At 41.3% G+C, this 16,015-nt stretch overlaps 1 protein-coding gene across 1 annotated transcript in view; it reads right to left on the minus strand.

The window, feature by feature from the left end:
• Positions 1 to 16,015, minus strand: part of olfml2bb (olfactomedin-like 2Bb) — a 34,413-nt gene that overhangs the window by 12,740 nt on the left and 5,658 nt on the right. Inside the window, 9 exon segments of the mRNA XM_034183719.1 lie at positions 224 to 724; positions 2,196 to 2,436; positions 4,004 to 4,153; positions 7,227 to 7,261; positions 7,264 to 7,333; positions 7,408 to 7,445; positions 7,448 to 7,496; positions 7,499 to 7,627; positions 7,629 to 7,689. Coding sequence (XP_034039610.1) covers positions 224 to 724; positions 2,196 to 2,436; positions 4,004 to 4,153; positions 7,227 to 7,261; positions 7,264 to 7,333; positions 7,408 to 7,445; positions 7,448 to 7,496; positions 7,499 to 7,627; positions 7,629 to 7,689 — 1,274 coding nt within the window.

Consider the following 16,015-nt stretch of genomic DNA (forward strand, 5'->3'; position numbering starts at 1 on the left):
TGAGGGATGTTGACTTTTTACTGTTTTTGTTTTTTTTTTGCTTAAAATCAAATCTTTGTCCTTGGCCGACCTTCAATCATTCTATTCCATTTGGTGCAAAAGAAATCAAAAATCTTCAGTTTACTTTGTTCAGATGGACAGACACACAAGACGAACTATAATTCCCCCACATCCACTACTGCTGTGTCCGGGAGTGAGTACACTGTACTATTTGTATCCATACCTGGCTTTTTGGTGGTTTTCAGCTGGTCAGCAGGGCTCTCCGTCCAACTCAATCGACTTTTTGGACCTGGATGAAATGCTGTTGGCGTGGGAGACTCAACAATGGGTGGAGCAACATTAGTGGGTGGGAACGAAGTGCTATACTGAGTGGTAAAAGTGGTGGGTTGTGTTGTGGTTGTGGCTGTGGTGGTGGTGGTGGTTTGGTGGGGTGTAGTTAGTTTGTTTGTTGTTGTTATTGAAGTAGTAGTTGGTGGGAGGTTAGTAGTTGGTTTGTTGGTTGGATGGGTGGTGGCGGGATCTGGTTTGGTTGTAGTTGTTAAGGCTGATGTTTGAGTGGGTGCAGATAGTTTCTGAGTCCATCCTGTCGTCCTGGAATTTGGTCCCCTGGTGGTTGGTTTTGTGGTAGCAGCAGTTGATAGTCCTGGACTATGGATGTGGAACGTCCCAGTGGGCGGGAGCTGGTCAGAGACGAGGATGTTCTCAGAGGCGTCAGTCAGCGTAGCTGCAATAGAACAGACGAGAGTCACGAGATTTAACATATACTTCATTTTATTTTTACACTTTGTTGACTTTAGAGATGTGTATGTACAAAGCTAAAGAGAACATTCTAAATGTTGTTCAAAATCATATACGTGGTCTGTCAATAAAGCAACGGTCCTTTTTATTTTTTTCAAAAACTATATGGATTTCATTCATATGTTTTTACGTCAGTCATGCTTGAACCCTCGTGCGCATGCGTGAGTTTTTCCACGCCTGTCGGTGACGTCATTCGCCTGTGAGCACTCCTTGTGGGAGGAGTCGTCCAGCCCCTCGTCGGAATTCCTTTGTCTGAGAAGTTGCTGAGAGACTGGCGCGTTGTTTGATCAATTTTTTTCTAAACCTGTGAGACACATCGAAGTGGACACGGTTCGAAAATTAAGCTGGTTTTCAGTGAAAATTTTAACGGCTGATGAGAGATTTTGAGGTGATTCTGTCGCTTTAAGGACTTTTCACGGTGCGAGACGTCGCTCAGCGCTCTCAGCCGCCGTCGTCAGCCTGTTCAAGCTGAAAACCTCCCATTTCAGGCTCTATTGATCCAGGACGTCGTGAGAGAACAGAGAAGTTCAGAAGAAGTCAGTTTCAGCATTTTATCCGATATTCCACTGTTAAAGGAGATTTTTTAATGGTCCGCGTGTCGGGACGCAGCCGACGCGGTGCGGCGGCACAGGAAAAACACCTCCGTGTTGATAACCATTGTAAAATCCGGCGGCTGTTTGATGGCTTTCAGTGGAGTGAGTATATGAGAAACTGTTTAACAGCAGGACATGTTCCAACTTGTCCTTAAGGCTTTCAACAGAGGTGTTTTTCCTGTGGCGGAGTGTCGCGTCCGACGCGCGGACCCGTCCGCACGTCTTTCATTAAAAAAATCTCCTTTAACAGTGGAATATCCGGATAAAATGCTGAAACCGACTTCTTCTGAAACTTCTCTGTTCTCTCACGACGTCCTGGATCAATAGAGCCTGAAATGTGGAGGTTTTCAGCTTGAACAGGCTGACGACGGCGGCTGAGAGCGCTGAGCGACGTCTCGCACCGTGAAAAGTCCTTAAAGCGACAGAATCACCTCAAAATCTCTCATCAGCCGTTAAAATTTTCACTGAAAACCAGCTTAATTTTTCGAACCATGTCCACTTCGATGTCTCTCACAGGTTTAGAAAAAAATTTTGATCAAACAACGCGCCAGTCTCTCAGCAACTTCTCAGACAAAGGAATTCCGACGAGGGGCTGGATGACTCCTCCCACAAGGAGTGCTCACAGGCGAATGACGTCACCGACAGGCGTGGAAAAACTCACGCATGCGCACGAGGGTTCAAGCATGTCTGACGTAAAAACATATGAATGAAATCCATATAGTTTTTGAAAAAAATAAAAAGGACCGTTACTTTATTGACAGCCCTCGTATATATGATTGCATGTGATGTGAGCCGTGACTTAACTATTGGCTCCCCATGCTCTTTGCTGCTCTTCTTCTTTGTCGGGCTCCCCATCTGCCTTGTAGAAGCTCACGCCCTTGACAACCAAGCTGTTCTTATCCTTAATAGGCTGTTTTGGTTCCGCCTTGTCTTTGATTGGTTTTTGACTTGCTGTCTTTTTTCTGGTTGGCTGTTTTTGCTCCACGCTGTCCTGCGTTTGGTTTTTTTTACGCTGACTTCCTGTGGAGCGTTCCTCCAAATTCTTCTGCAAAAGGAACATTGGGACGTTTCATATCATGACAAAGGTTCATTAAAGAGAAAATTTGCAGGCAAAAGGTCTGAAAATGAAATGTTTATTTCACAAACTAAGAAGAAAACTATTTTGGAGAAGCGTTAAAAATACTGTTTTTAATTGTCCCTGCTGCCATAGTCTGTTGGTTCGGGTCACAGACGTTGGACAGGATGTTCCTCTGTGTCTCTGACTGTCTTTGTCTCTTTTGTCTGTCTCTGCTGGTGCTTATCTTGGTCTCTTTTTCTCTTTGACCATCTTTATCTCTGCCCGATTTTCTGCTTCAGTCTGGAAGGTGATGGTTCTAGTGGTTAAGTGTTGGGATTCAGACCAGAGGATCCTCGGTTCAAAACCCAGCCAGACTGGAAAACTGCTCAGGGCCCTTGGGCAAGGTCCTTAATCCCCCTAGGTGTTCCTGGTGTGTAGTGAGCGCCGTTCATGGCAGCACCCTCACATCGGTGTGAATGTGAGGCACAACTGTAAAGCACCTTGAGCTTCTGATGCAGATGGAAAAGCGCTATATAAATACAGTCTCTTTGATGGCCAAATTCCTTCCTTTGAAGGCCCACAAATGACTTTTGATGGAGGCCCCAGGCCAAAAATAAATGTTGTCGTCTGAATTACATATGTGCAATTAAATCTGAGATAGTTTGCAGAAAATTAACATTCTAAATCTAAAACAAAATCTTAAGTAATAAAAACTACTTTTTTTAACTGCTTAACAATAATTAATTAATTTGTAGAGTAATTGGTCAACTTCCATGTCAGACCGAAACAAACTGAGTGTGAGCCAAATGTGGCCCGTGGGCCTCAAATTGGGCAGCTGTGGTCTATTGTGTCTGTGGGGCACTCAGTCTGCCTTTCACTAAGTCTTATGATCTCTGCTATATCTCAGTTCTCTCTCTGTCTCACTGTCAAACAATAGTTTGGACTTTGACCTTTAATATGACTAAAAACTGACTGAGAAAATTAATCTTGCTCACTTTGGAAGCAGCAGCCTAAAGGATACAGACATGTGGTAATGACCAGTGTGTAGTGCAAAGTGCATCAAGTGTCTGCATCAGACTGAAAATACATAAATGTAGTGTGTGGCTAATTATAATATAAAACTGAGAAATGCTCCCATTTTCAGACATGTGACATGATCTTGGAAAAGACAACATCAGTATGGTTTGATTGGTAATTACGTGCAGCCATCACGGAATGAATTAGAATGAATTTGTGATGAAAATTGTGCACTTTTCGTGACAATATTTCATGCTGCTGAATCACAACAATCCATGAGACTGGGTTGGTTTTAAACTATGATTAAAAATCCAGATTAAAATCTGGATTTGCTGCGTTGATTCACAGGAGTAGAGTCATACAGATTACAGATTACAGATTAATAGTTGAACATTTAGAACACGTGTGGTAACTCCAGCATATTTTGGGAATTAAATAAAATAGTTTTCTGACAACATTTGAAGAACAACATCTGACCATTTTCAGTTTCATAACACTTTAGATTTCATTGCGGAAAACCCGCTGATATTTTTGGCACCTGTTTGTTGTTTACGGCAGCTGCTCCATTTTTCCTCTCTGAATCATTTACTTTCTTCTTTTTCACCTGGGCCTTCTTCTCCTTTTCCTTTTCCTTCACTCGTTCCTTTGCATGTTCTTTCACTCGGTCCGTAAAACTGCGAGAGAAAATCTGCAGTGCACAGACAACATGACATGATGAGGAAACATGAAAGTTATAGACTGAAAGCTTGCAGCTGCAGAGTGGTGAGTCATCTACTGATCACTAAACACCAGCTACGTTCAACTACAACCCCAATTCCAATGAAGTTGGGACGTTGTGTAAAATGTAAATAAAAACAGAATGCAATGATTTGCAAATCCTCTTCAACCTATATTCAATTGAATATACCACAAAGACAAGATATTTAATGTTCAAATGGATAAACTTTATTGTTTTTGTGCAAATATTTGCTCATTTTGAAAAGGATGCCTACAACACCTTTCAAAAAAGCTGGGACAGTGGTATGTTTACCACTGTGTTACATCACCTTTCCTTCTAACAACACTCAATAAGTGTTTGGGAACTGAGGACACTAACTGTTGAAGCTTTGTAGGTGGAATTCTTTCTCAGTCTTGCTTGATGTATGACATATGTTGTTCAACAGTCCGGGGTCTCCGTTGTCGTATTTTGCGCTTCATAATGCACCACACATTTTCAATGGGTGACAGGTCTGGACTGCAGGCAGGCCAGTCTAGTACCCGCACTCTTTTACTACGAAGCAATGCTGTTGTAACACGTGCAGAATGTGGCTTCTTGCTGAAATAAGCAGGGACGTCCCTAAAAAAGACGTTGCTTGGATGGCAGCATGTGTTGCTCCAAAACCTGGATGTACCTTTCAGCATTGATGGTGCCATCACAGATGTGTAAGTTGTCCATGCCATGGGCACTAACACACCCCCATACCATCACAGATGCTGGCTTTTGAACTTTGCACTGGTAACAATCTGGATGGTCTTTTTCCTCTTTTGTCCGGAGGGCATGATGTCCATGATTTCCAAAAACAATTTGAAATGTGGACTCATCAGACCACAGCACGCTTTTCTACTTTGTGTCTGTCCATTTCAAATGAGTTCGGGGCCCAGAGAAGGCGGTGGCGTTTCTGGATGTTGTTGATGTATGGCTTTCGCTTTGCATGGTAGAGTTTTAACTTGCACTTGTAGATGTAGCGACGAACTGTGTTAACTGACAATGGTTTTCTGAAGTGTTCCTGAGCCCACGTGGTAAGATCCTTTACACAATGATGTTGGTTTTTAATGTAGTGCCGCCTGAGGGATCAAAGGTCACGGGCATTCAATGTTGGTTTTCAGCCTTGCCGCTTACGTGTAGAAAGTTCTCCAGATTCTATGAATCTTCTGATTATATTATGGACTGTAGATGATAGAATCCCTAAATTCCTTGCAACTGAACGTTGAGAAACATTGTTCTGAAACTGTTGGACTATTTTTTTCACGCAGTTGTTCACAAAGTGGTGATCCTCGTCCCATCTTTGCTTGTGAACAGCTGAGCCTTTTGGGGATGCTCCTTTTACACCCAATCATGACACTCACCTGTTTCCAAATAGGTGTTCTTTGAGCATTCATCAATTTTCCCAGTCTTTTGTTGCCCCGTCCCAACTTTTTTTAAAACGTGTTGCAGGCATCCAATTCAAAATGAGCAAATATTTGCACAAAAACAAAAATGTCTATCAGTTTGAACATTAAATATCTTGTCTTTGTGGGGTATTCAACTGAATACTGGTTCAAGAAGATTTGCAAATCATTGTATTCTGTTTTTATTTACATTTTACACAACATCCCAATTTCATTGGAATTGGGGTTGTACAATACACATGACATGGTTATATGTTAATGAATATTTTCACAATGCAATGGTAAACTTTTTTTTTTCTGGCTCCACCTGTGGGCCTTCTGATAAAGTGAAGCTGAAGTTTCAGGTTTTCTTTTAAAGAAAATCCTTCTCTGCTCCACCATGAAGCTTTGTAAGTGGAGATGCAACAGACAGAAGTTGCGCTGTGCATGTCCTCCAGTCACAGCCACAGAAACCTATAACAGATCACAGGGACAGCTTCAAATTTTGGATGAATGGCTTCCTCTCTGGTCATGTGACAAAGTGCTCTTGTGGATTTCCAATTTCCATCTAATAAATATATGTAGCCCCAACTCAAATAAAATGCATCCATGCAAGATAATTTATTTTAATTTAGTTGGGACTACATATATTTATTAGATGGAAATCCTGCCCATTATTGAATTGAGTTCATCCAATGACTCATTTGTTCACTCAAAAAAATTGGATCATTCATTCATTCATTGGATTGGATCCCATCTAATAAATATATGTAGTCCCAACTCAAATAAAACACATCCATGCAAGATAATGCAATTTAAATTAGTTACATATATTTATGAGATGGGAATCCTGCAGATAATTGAACTGAGTTCATCCAAGGAGCCATTTTTTGAGTGTATTTGTGATGCTGAGGTTCTGTTGGCCCTTTAAAACAAATATCCATTCATGCCTGGGTGTTAATTTGGGCCTCATTCCTCAGTACTGTGAAATCTGTATGTATTTATGATTTATTGAACACACTGCACAGTTGCTTGTGGTAGCATGAATCTTTTGGAGATGGGTTTAAGGAGGAACCGGACTTGTTGAGATCCACAACTGTGTTCTGGATGTCTTTGCTTAATCTTTTCTTCTTTTTTTTGAATGCAAAAAATGTAGTGGTTCTATAGGTCCATTCTATACACCCTTAAATTCATCCAAAGATTCCTCACTTAACTCCAGAATATGCCACTTAGTCATTCAGAATGTTATGCGATTAGTTCCACCAATTTCTGGAATATTTTGGAATTTTACATGATCTTCAAAAAGATATTTATCTTGATGTGTATAAAGTACTCTATGATCAGGACTAGACTAAGTCCCCAATGGTACAGTGGTAGCAGCTTTGGCTCTTAGGTGGTCACGTGACACAAATGGTGCATTCTGACTTCCTGTCTGTCTCAATCTGCTTTCTGAAACTTGATGCACCCAAAATGCACCAGGTCCACTTTGGTGGAGCAGGATGGGGAGCAGCTGCCTAAGATACACATTGCACTGTCTAAAACAACTACGTTTGGCTCAAACAGCCGGAGGGTAATTGTAACATAGCTGCACCTGTGGAATTTAGGGGTTATTCTCAGTGTTTTAGGGCACTGACCTTCTCTATGTTGTCCACCCTGCCCAGGAGCTTGTGTTGACAGTAGTTCGCTTCAGCAGGTCCATTCCATACAGCGAGCCCTCCAACAGGTCGATGATTGTAGCCAGCTAAAGAGACAAAGTCACAGATTACAACAGAAAAATCAAAACAGACACAATCAGGTGAAAGACATGTTTTGTACCTTAAATGTATCTTTGCTTGCTTCCTGCAGCTTTTCAGCCTGTACTCGCCCTCACAGGGGTTCACAGCTGATGGAGGAGCTGTGCACATGCCACTGTCTGCAGTCCTGTTCCCGTGGTAATTGTCTCCAGCGTGTAGAAGTCCCGGGGAGGCTGTGTTGGGCTGGCGTCAGAGACACGGTTGCACTCGGAGCAGTTTGATGGCCGTACACACAGCGTAAACCCACACACAGTCAGATCCTGACGACACAATCTTCACTTTGTCATAATCGCGCAGCCAGCAACTAAGAGCGAAGGACAGACTCGACTTATTTCTCAGCGTGTTTATCAATCATCAATCAATTTTTTTATATAGCGCCAAATCACACAAACAGTTGCCCAAGTCCGCTTTATATTGTAAGGCAAGGCCATACAATAATTATGTAAAACCCCAAGGTCAAAACGCCCCCTGTGAGCAAGCCTTGGCTACAGTGGGAAGGAAAAACTCCCTTTTAACAGGAAGAAACCTCCAGCAGAACCAGGCTCAGGGAGGGGCAGTCTTCTGCTGGGACTGGTTGGGGCTGAGGGAGAGAACCAGGAAAAAGACATGCTGTGGAGGGGAGCAGAGATCAATCACTAATGATTAAATGCAGAGTGGTGCATACAGAGCAAAAAGAGAAAGAAACAGTGCATCATGGGAACCCCCCAGCAGTCTACGTCTATAGCAGCATAACTAAGGGATGGTTCAGGGTCACCTGATCCAGCCCTAACTATAAGCTTTAGCAAAAAGGAAAGTTTTAAGCCTAATCTTAAAAGTAGAGAGGGTGTCTGTCTCCCTGATCTGAATTGGGAGCTGGTTCCACAGGAGAGGACCTGAAAGCTGAAGGCTCTGCCTCCCATTCTACTCTTACAAACCTAGGAACTACAAGTAAGCCTGCAGTCTGAGAGCGAAGCGCTCTATTGGGGGTGATATGGTACTACGAGGTCCCTAAGATAAGATGGACCTGATTATTCAAAACCTTATAAGTAATAAGAAGATTTTAATTCTATTCTAGAATTAACAGGAAGCCAATGAAGAGAGGCCAATATGGGTGCGATATGCTCTCTCCTTCTAGTCCCCGTCAGTACTCTAGCTGCAGCATTTTGAATTAACTGAAGGCTTTTTAGGGAACTTTAGGACAACCTGATAATAATGATTACAATAGTCCAGCCTAGAGGAAATAAATGCATGAATTAGTTTTCAGCATCACTCTGAGACAAGACCATTCTGATTTTAGAGATATTGCGTAAATGCAAAAAAAGCAGTCCCTACATATTTGTTTAATATGCGCTTTGAATGACATATCCTGATCAAAAATGACTCCAAGATTTCTCACAGTATTACTAGAGGTCAGGGTAATGCCATCCAGAGGAAGGATCTGGTTAGACACCATTTTCTAAGATTTGTGGGGCCAAGTACAATAACTTCAGTTGTATCTGAGTTTAAAAGCAGGAAATTAGAGGTCTACCATGTCTTTATGTCTGTAAGACAATCCTGCAGTTTAGCTAATTGGTGTGTGTCCTCTGGGCTTCATGGGATAGATAAAGCTGGGTATCATCTGCGTAACAATGAAAATTTAAGCAATACCGTCTAATAATACTGCCTTAAGGGAAGCATGTATAAAGTGAATAAAATTGGTCCTAGCACAGAACCTTGTGGAACTCCATAATTAACTTTAGTCTGTGAAGAAGATTCCCCATTACATGAACAAATTGTAATCTATTAGACAAATATGATTCAACCACCGCAGCGCAGTGCCTTTAATACCTATGGCATGCTCTAATCCTCTGTAATAAAATTTTATGGTCACATATCAAAAGCAGCACTGAGGTCTAACAGAACAAGCACAGAGATGAGGTCCACTGTCCGAGGCCATAAGAAGATCATTTGTAACCTTCACTAATGCTGTTTCTGTACTATGATGAATTCTAAAACCTGACTGAACTCTTCAAATAGACCATTCCTCTGCAGATGATCAGTTAGCTGTTTTAACAACTACCCTGTCAAGAATTTTGAGAGAAAAGGAGGTTGAGATTGGCCTATAATTAGCTAAGATAGCTGGGTCAAGTGATGGCTTTTAAGTAATGGTTATATTACTGCCACCTTAAAAGCCTGTGGTACATAGCCAACTAACAAAGATAGATTGATACATATTTAAGATCGAAGCATTAAATAATGGTAGGGCTTCCTTGAGGCAGCCTGTAGGAATGGGGTCTAATAAACATGTTGATGGTTTGGATGAGTAACTAATGAAAATAACTCAGACAGAACAATCGGAGAGAAGAGTCTAACCAAATACCGGCATCACTGAAAGCAGCCAAAGATAACGATACGTCTTTGGGATGGTTATGAGTAAGTTTTTCTTCTCTAATAGTTAAAAATTTTGTTAGCAAAGAAAGTCATGAAGGTCATTACTAGTTAAAGTTAATGGAATACTCAGCTCAATAGAGCTCTGACTCTTTGTCAGCCTGGCTACAGTGCTGCAAAGAAACCTGGGGTTGTTCTTATTTTCTTCATTAGTGATGAGTAGAAAGATGTCCTAGCTTTTTTTAAAAAAAAGACGGAGGGCTTTTTATAGAGCAACAGACGCTTTTTCCAGGCTAAGTGAAGATCTTCTAAATTAGTGAGGACGCATTTCCTCTCCAACTTACGGGTAATCTGCTTTAAGCTACGAGGTGTGAGTTATAACCACGAGTCAGGCACGTTCTGATTTAAAGCTCTCTTTTCAAGGGACTACAGCATCCAAAGTTGTCTTCAATGAGTGATGTAAAAACTATTGACGAGATACTCTATCTCACTTACAGAGTTTAGGTAGCTACTCTGCACTGTGTTGGTAATATGGCATTAGAGAACATAAGAAGGAATCATATCCTTAAACCTAGTTACAGCGCTTTCCTGAAAGACTTCTAGTGTAATGAAACTTATTCCCCACTGCTGGGTAAGGTCCATCAGAGTAAATGTAATGTTATTAAGAAATGATCAGACAGAAGGGAGTTTTTCAGGGAATACTGTTAAGTCTTCTATTCCATACCATAAGTCAGAACAAGATCTAAGATATGATTAAGGGTTGGGTGGACTCATTTACTTTTTGAGGCAAAGCCAATAGGTCCTACTAATAGATTAAATGCAGTGTTGAGGCTGTCATTCTCAGCATCTGTGTGGATGTTAAAAATCCGCCCACTATAATTATCTTATACTGAGCTAAGCACTAAGTCAGACAAAAGGTCTGAAAAGTCAACAGAGAAACTCACAGTAACGACCAGGTGGACGATAGATAATAACAAATAAAACTGTTTTTTGGGACTTCCAATTTGGATGGACAAGACTAAGAGTCAAGCTTTCAAATGAATTAAAGCTCTGTCTGGGTTTTTGATTAATTAATAAGCTGGAATGGAAGATTGCTGCTAATCCTCCGCCCCGGCCCGTGCTACGAGCATTCTGACAGTTAGTGTGACTCGGGGGTGTTGACTCATTTAAACTAACATATTCATCCTGCTGTAACCAGGTTTCTGTAAGGCAGAATAAATCAATATGTTGATCAATTATTATATCATTTACCAACAGGGACTTAGAAGAGAGAGACCTAATGTTTAATAGACCACATTTAACTGTTTTAGTCTGTGGTGCAGTTGAAGGTGCTATATTATTTTTTCTTTTTGAATTTTTATGCTTAAATAGATTTTTGCTGGTTATTGGTGGTCTGGGAGCAGGCACCGTCTCTACGGGGATGGGGTAATGAGGGGATGGCAGGGGGAGAGAAGCTGCAGAGAGGTGTGTAAGACTACAACTCTGCTTCCTGGTCCCAACCCTGGATAGTCATGGTTTGGAGGATTTAAGAAAATTGGCCAGATTTCTAGAAATGAGAGCTGCTCCATCCAAAGTGGGATGGATGCCGTCTCTCCTAACAAGACCAGGTTTTCCCCAGAAGCTTTGCCAATTATGTCAGGAAGGAAACAAACCTTAAAACTACATCACACTCGTGCAATATATGTTTTCTGACTTGAAAGAGAGGAGGCCTGTCTAAGAGGAAGAGAACAAAGTCAAAGTCAAAGTGTCTTTATTTGTCTCCCTAAGGAGAAATTTGCCTTGGACAGAGTCTGCTACACAACAACACATCCAGTACATAGCACCCATACATTAAAAACAACACAGTAAGTCAAAGGATAAAATATAAATACACAACATTATTAACATCTTTGTGCTACACATCAGAATTTTGGCTCTCTGTTGGGACTGTTTACACTGAGACTGCTACCTGCTGCTTTGGACTTGAATTAACAGTCTTTTTCAAGACTTTTTTTTTACTTTTTTACCTTTTTTTTTTTTTAACTTTCTTACTGTGCTCCAACGCCTAAGGAAGACCTCTAACGGTCGAAACATCGCGACGGAGCACTTTTATCTGCTAACTTTCATCAGCGTTGGCAAGCTAACTAGCTTGCTAACGCTTTCGTTTTTATTTTTATTTATTTTTTATTTATTTATTTATTTATTTATTTTTTTTCTCTTTTAGCACTGTTGTCGTGCGTTGCCTGTGCTGCTTCATGGCCTGTTTGGTGCCTTGATTGGGGCACTCCTTCTGCTGAATCACCTTTAAATTATTTACACATTATTCACTTTGTGTGTTTTTAGGAATCCGCTAGGTTGCGTAGCTACTAGCTCTTAGCCGATTTAGCATGGCGGCTTCTCCTGTCTCTCCCGCACTTTTCTGCTCTGGGTGTGAAATGTTTAGTTATTCCTCGGCCTCCTTTAGCAGTAACGGTACTTGTAATAAGTGCAGCTTATTCGTAGCTTTGGAGGCCAGGCTGGGCGAATTGGAGGCTCGGCTCCGCACCGTGGAAAATTCTACAACTAGCCAGGCCCCTGTAGTCGGTGCGGACCAAGGTAGCTTAGCCGCCGTTAGTTCCCCCCTGGCAGATCCCGGGCAGTCGGGAAAGCAGGCTGACTGGGTGACTGTGAGGAGGAAGCGTAGCCCTAAACAGAAGCCCCGTGTACACCGTCAACCCGTTCACATCTCTAACCGTTTTTCCCCACTCGACGATACACTCGCCGAGGATCAAACTCTGGTTATTGGCGACTCTGTTTTGAGAAATGTGAAGTTAGCGACACCAGCAACCATTGTCAATTGTCTTCCGGGGGCCAGAGCAGGCGACATCGAAGGACATTTGAAATTGCTGGCTAAGGCTAAGCGTAAATTTGGTAAGATTGTAATTCACGTCGGCAGTAATGACACTCGGTTACGCCAATCGGAGGTCACTAAAATTAACATTAAATCGGTGTGTAACTTTGCAAAAACAATGTCGGACTCTGTTGTTTTCTCTGGGCCCCTCCCCAATCAGACCGGGAGTGACATGTTTAGCCGCATGTTCTCCTTGAATTGCTGGCTGTCTGAGTGGTGTCCAAAAATGAGGTGGGCTCATTGATAATTGGCAAAGCTTCTGGGGGGAAAACCTGTCTTGTTAGGAGAGACGGCATCCATCCCACTTTAGATGGAGCAGTTCTCATTTCTAGAAATCTTGCCAATTTTCTTGGATCCTCCAAACTGTGACTGTCCAGCGTTGGGACCAGGAGGCAGAGCGTGGTCTTATACACCTCTCTGCAGCTTCTCTCCTCCTGTCCATCCCCTCATTACCCCATCCCCGTAGAGACGGTGCCTGCATCACCAGACCACCAATAACCAGCAAAAATCTATTTAAGCATAAAAATTCAAAAGAAAAAATAATATAGCACCGTTCAATTGCACCAAGACTAAAACAGTTAAATGTGGTCTATTAACGTAGGTCTCTCTCTTCTAAGTCCCTGTTGGTAAATGATATAATAATTGATCAACGTATTGATTTATTCTGCCTAACAGAAACCTGGTTACAGCAGGATGAATATGTTAGTTTAAATGAGTCAACACCCCCGAGTCACACTAACTGTCAGAATGCTCGTAGCACGGGCCGTGGCGGAGGATTAGCAGCAATCTTCCATTCCAGCTTATTAATTAATCAAAAACCTAGACAGAGCTTTAATTCATTTGAAAGCTTGTCTCTTAGTCTTGTCCATCCAAATTGGAAGTCCCAAAAACCAGTTTTATTTGTTATTATCTATCGTCCACCTGGTTGTTACTGTGAGTTTCTCTGTGAATTTTCAGACCTTTTGTCTGACTTAGTGCTTAGCTCAGATAAGATAATTATAGTGGGCGATTTTAATATCCACACAGATGCTGAGAATGACAGCCTCAGCACTGCATTTGGTCTATTATTGGACTCTATCGGCTTTGCTCAAAAAGTAAATGAGTCCACCCACCACTTTAATCATATCTTAGATCTTGTTCTGACTTATGGTATGGAAATAGAAGATTTAACAGTATTCCCTGAAACTCCCTTCTGTCTGATCATTTTTTAATAACATTTACATTTACCCTGATGGACTACCCTGCAGTGGGGAATAAGTTGCATTACACTAGAAGTCTTTCAGAAAGCGCTGTAACTAGGTTTAAGGATATGATTCCTTCTTTATGTTCTCTAATGTCATATACCAACACAGAGCAGAGTAGCTACCTAAACTCTGTAAGGGAGTTAGAGTATCTCATCAATAGTTTTACATCCTCTTTGAAGACAACTTTGGATGCTGTAGCTCCTCTGAAAAAGAGAGCTTTAAATCAGAAGTGTCTGACTCCGTGGTATAACTCACAAACTCGTAGCTTAAAGCAGATAACCCGTAAGTTGGAGAGGAAATGGTGTCTCACTAACTTAGAAGATCTTCACTTAGCCTGGAAAAAGAGTTTGTTGCTCTATAAAAAAGCCCTCCGTAAAGCTAGGACATCTTTCTACTCATCACTAATTGAAGAAAATAAGAATAACCTCAGGTTTCTTTCAGCACTGTAGCTAGGCTGACAAAGAGTCAGAGCTCTATTGAGCTGAGTATTCCATTAACTTTAACTAGTAATGACTTCATGACTTTCTTTGCTAACAAAATTTTGACTATTAGAGAAAAAAATTACTCATAACCATCCCAAAGATGTATCGTTATCTTTGGCTGCTTTCAGTGATGCCGGTATTTGGTTAGACTCTTTCTCTCCGGTTGTTCTGTCTGAGTTATTTTCATTGGTTGCTTCGTCCAAACCATCGGCATGTTTATTGGACCCCATTCCTGCCAGGCTGCTCAAGGAAGTCCTACCATTATTTAATGCTTCAATCTTAAATATGATCAATCTATCTTTGTTAGTTGGTTATGTACCACAGGCCTTTAAGGTGGCAGTAATTAAACCATTACTTAAAAAGCCATCACTTGATCCAGCTATCTTAGCTAATTATAGGCCAATTTCCAACCTTCCTTTTCTCTCAAAGATTCTTGAGAGGGTAGTTGTAAAACAGTTAACTGATCACCTGCAGAGGAATGGTCTATTTGAAGAGTTTCAGTCAGGTTTTAGAATTCATCATAGTACAGAAACAGCATTAGTGAAGGTTACAAATGATCTTCTTATGGCTTCGGACAGTGGACTTATCTCTGTGCTTGTTCTGTTGGACCTCAGTGCTGCTTTTGATACTGTTGACCATAAAATTTTATTACAGAGATTAGAGCATGTCATAGGTATTAAAGGCACTGTGCTGCGGTGGTTTGAATCATATTTGTCTAATAGATTACAGTTTGTTCATGTAAATGGGGAATCTTCTTCACAGACTAAAGTTAATTATGGAGTTCCACAAGGTTCTGTGCTAGGACCAATTTTATTCACTTTATACATGCTTCCCTTAGGCAGTATTATTAGACGGTATTGCTTAAATTTTCATTGTTACGCAGATGATACCCAGCTTTATCTATCCATGAAGCCAGAGGATACACACCAATTAGCTAAACTGCAGGATTGTCTTACAGACATAAAGACATGGATGACCTCTAATTTCCTGCTTTTAAACTCAGATAAAACTGAAGTTATTGTACTTGGCCCCACAAATCTTAGAAGCATGGTGTCTAACCAGATCGTTACTCTGGATGGCATTTCCCTGATCTGTAGTAATACTGTGAGAAATCTTGGAGTCATTTTTGATCAGGATATGTCATTCAAGGCGCATATTAAACAAATATGTAGGACTGCCTTTTTGCATTTACGCAATATCTCTAAAATCAGAAAGGTCTTGTCTCAGAGTGATGCTGAAAAACTAATTCATGCATTTATTTCCTCTAGGCTGGACTATTGTAATTCATTATTATCAGGTTGTCCTAAAAGTTCCCTAAAAAGCCTTCAGTTGGTTCAGAATGCTGCAGCTAGAGTACTGACGGGGACTGGCAGGAGAGAGCATATCTCACCCGTGTTGGCCTCTCTTCATTGGCTTCCTGTTAATTCTAGAATAGAATTTAAAATTCTTCTTCTTACTTATAAGGTTTTGAATAATCAGGTCCCATCTTATCTTAGGGACCTCGTAGTACCATATTACCCCATTAGAGCGCTTCGCTCTCAGACTGCGGGCTTACTTGTAGTTCCTAGGGTTTGTAAGAGTAGAATGGGAGGCAGAGCCTTCAGCTTTCAGGCTCCTCTCCTGTGGAACCAGCTCCCAATTCAGATCAGGGAGACAGATACCCTCTCTACTTTTAAGATTAGGCTTAAA

This window comes from Thalassophryne amazonica, chromosome 12 (genome assembly GCF_902500255.1).
Source record: "Thalassophryne amazonica chromosome 12, fThaAma1.1, whole genome shotgun sequence".
Classification (NCBI taxonomy): Eukaryota; Metazoa; Chordata; class Actinopteri; order Batrachoidiformes; family Batrachoididae; genus Thalassophryne; species Thalassophryne amazonica.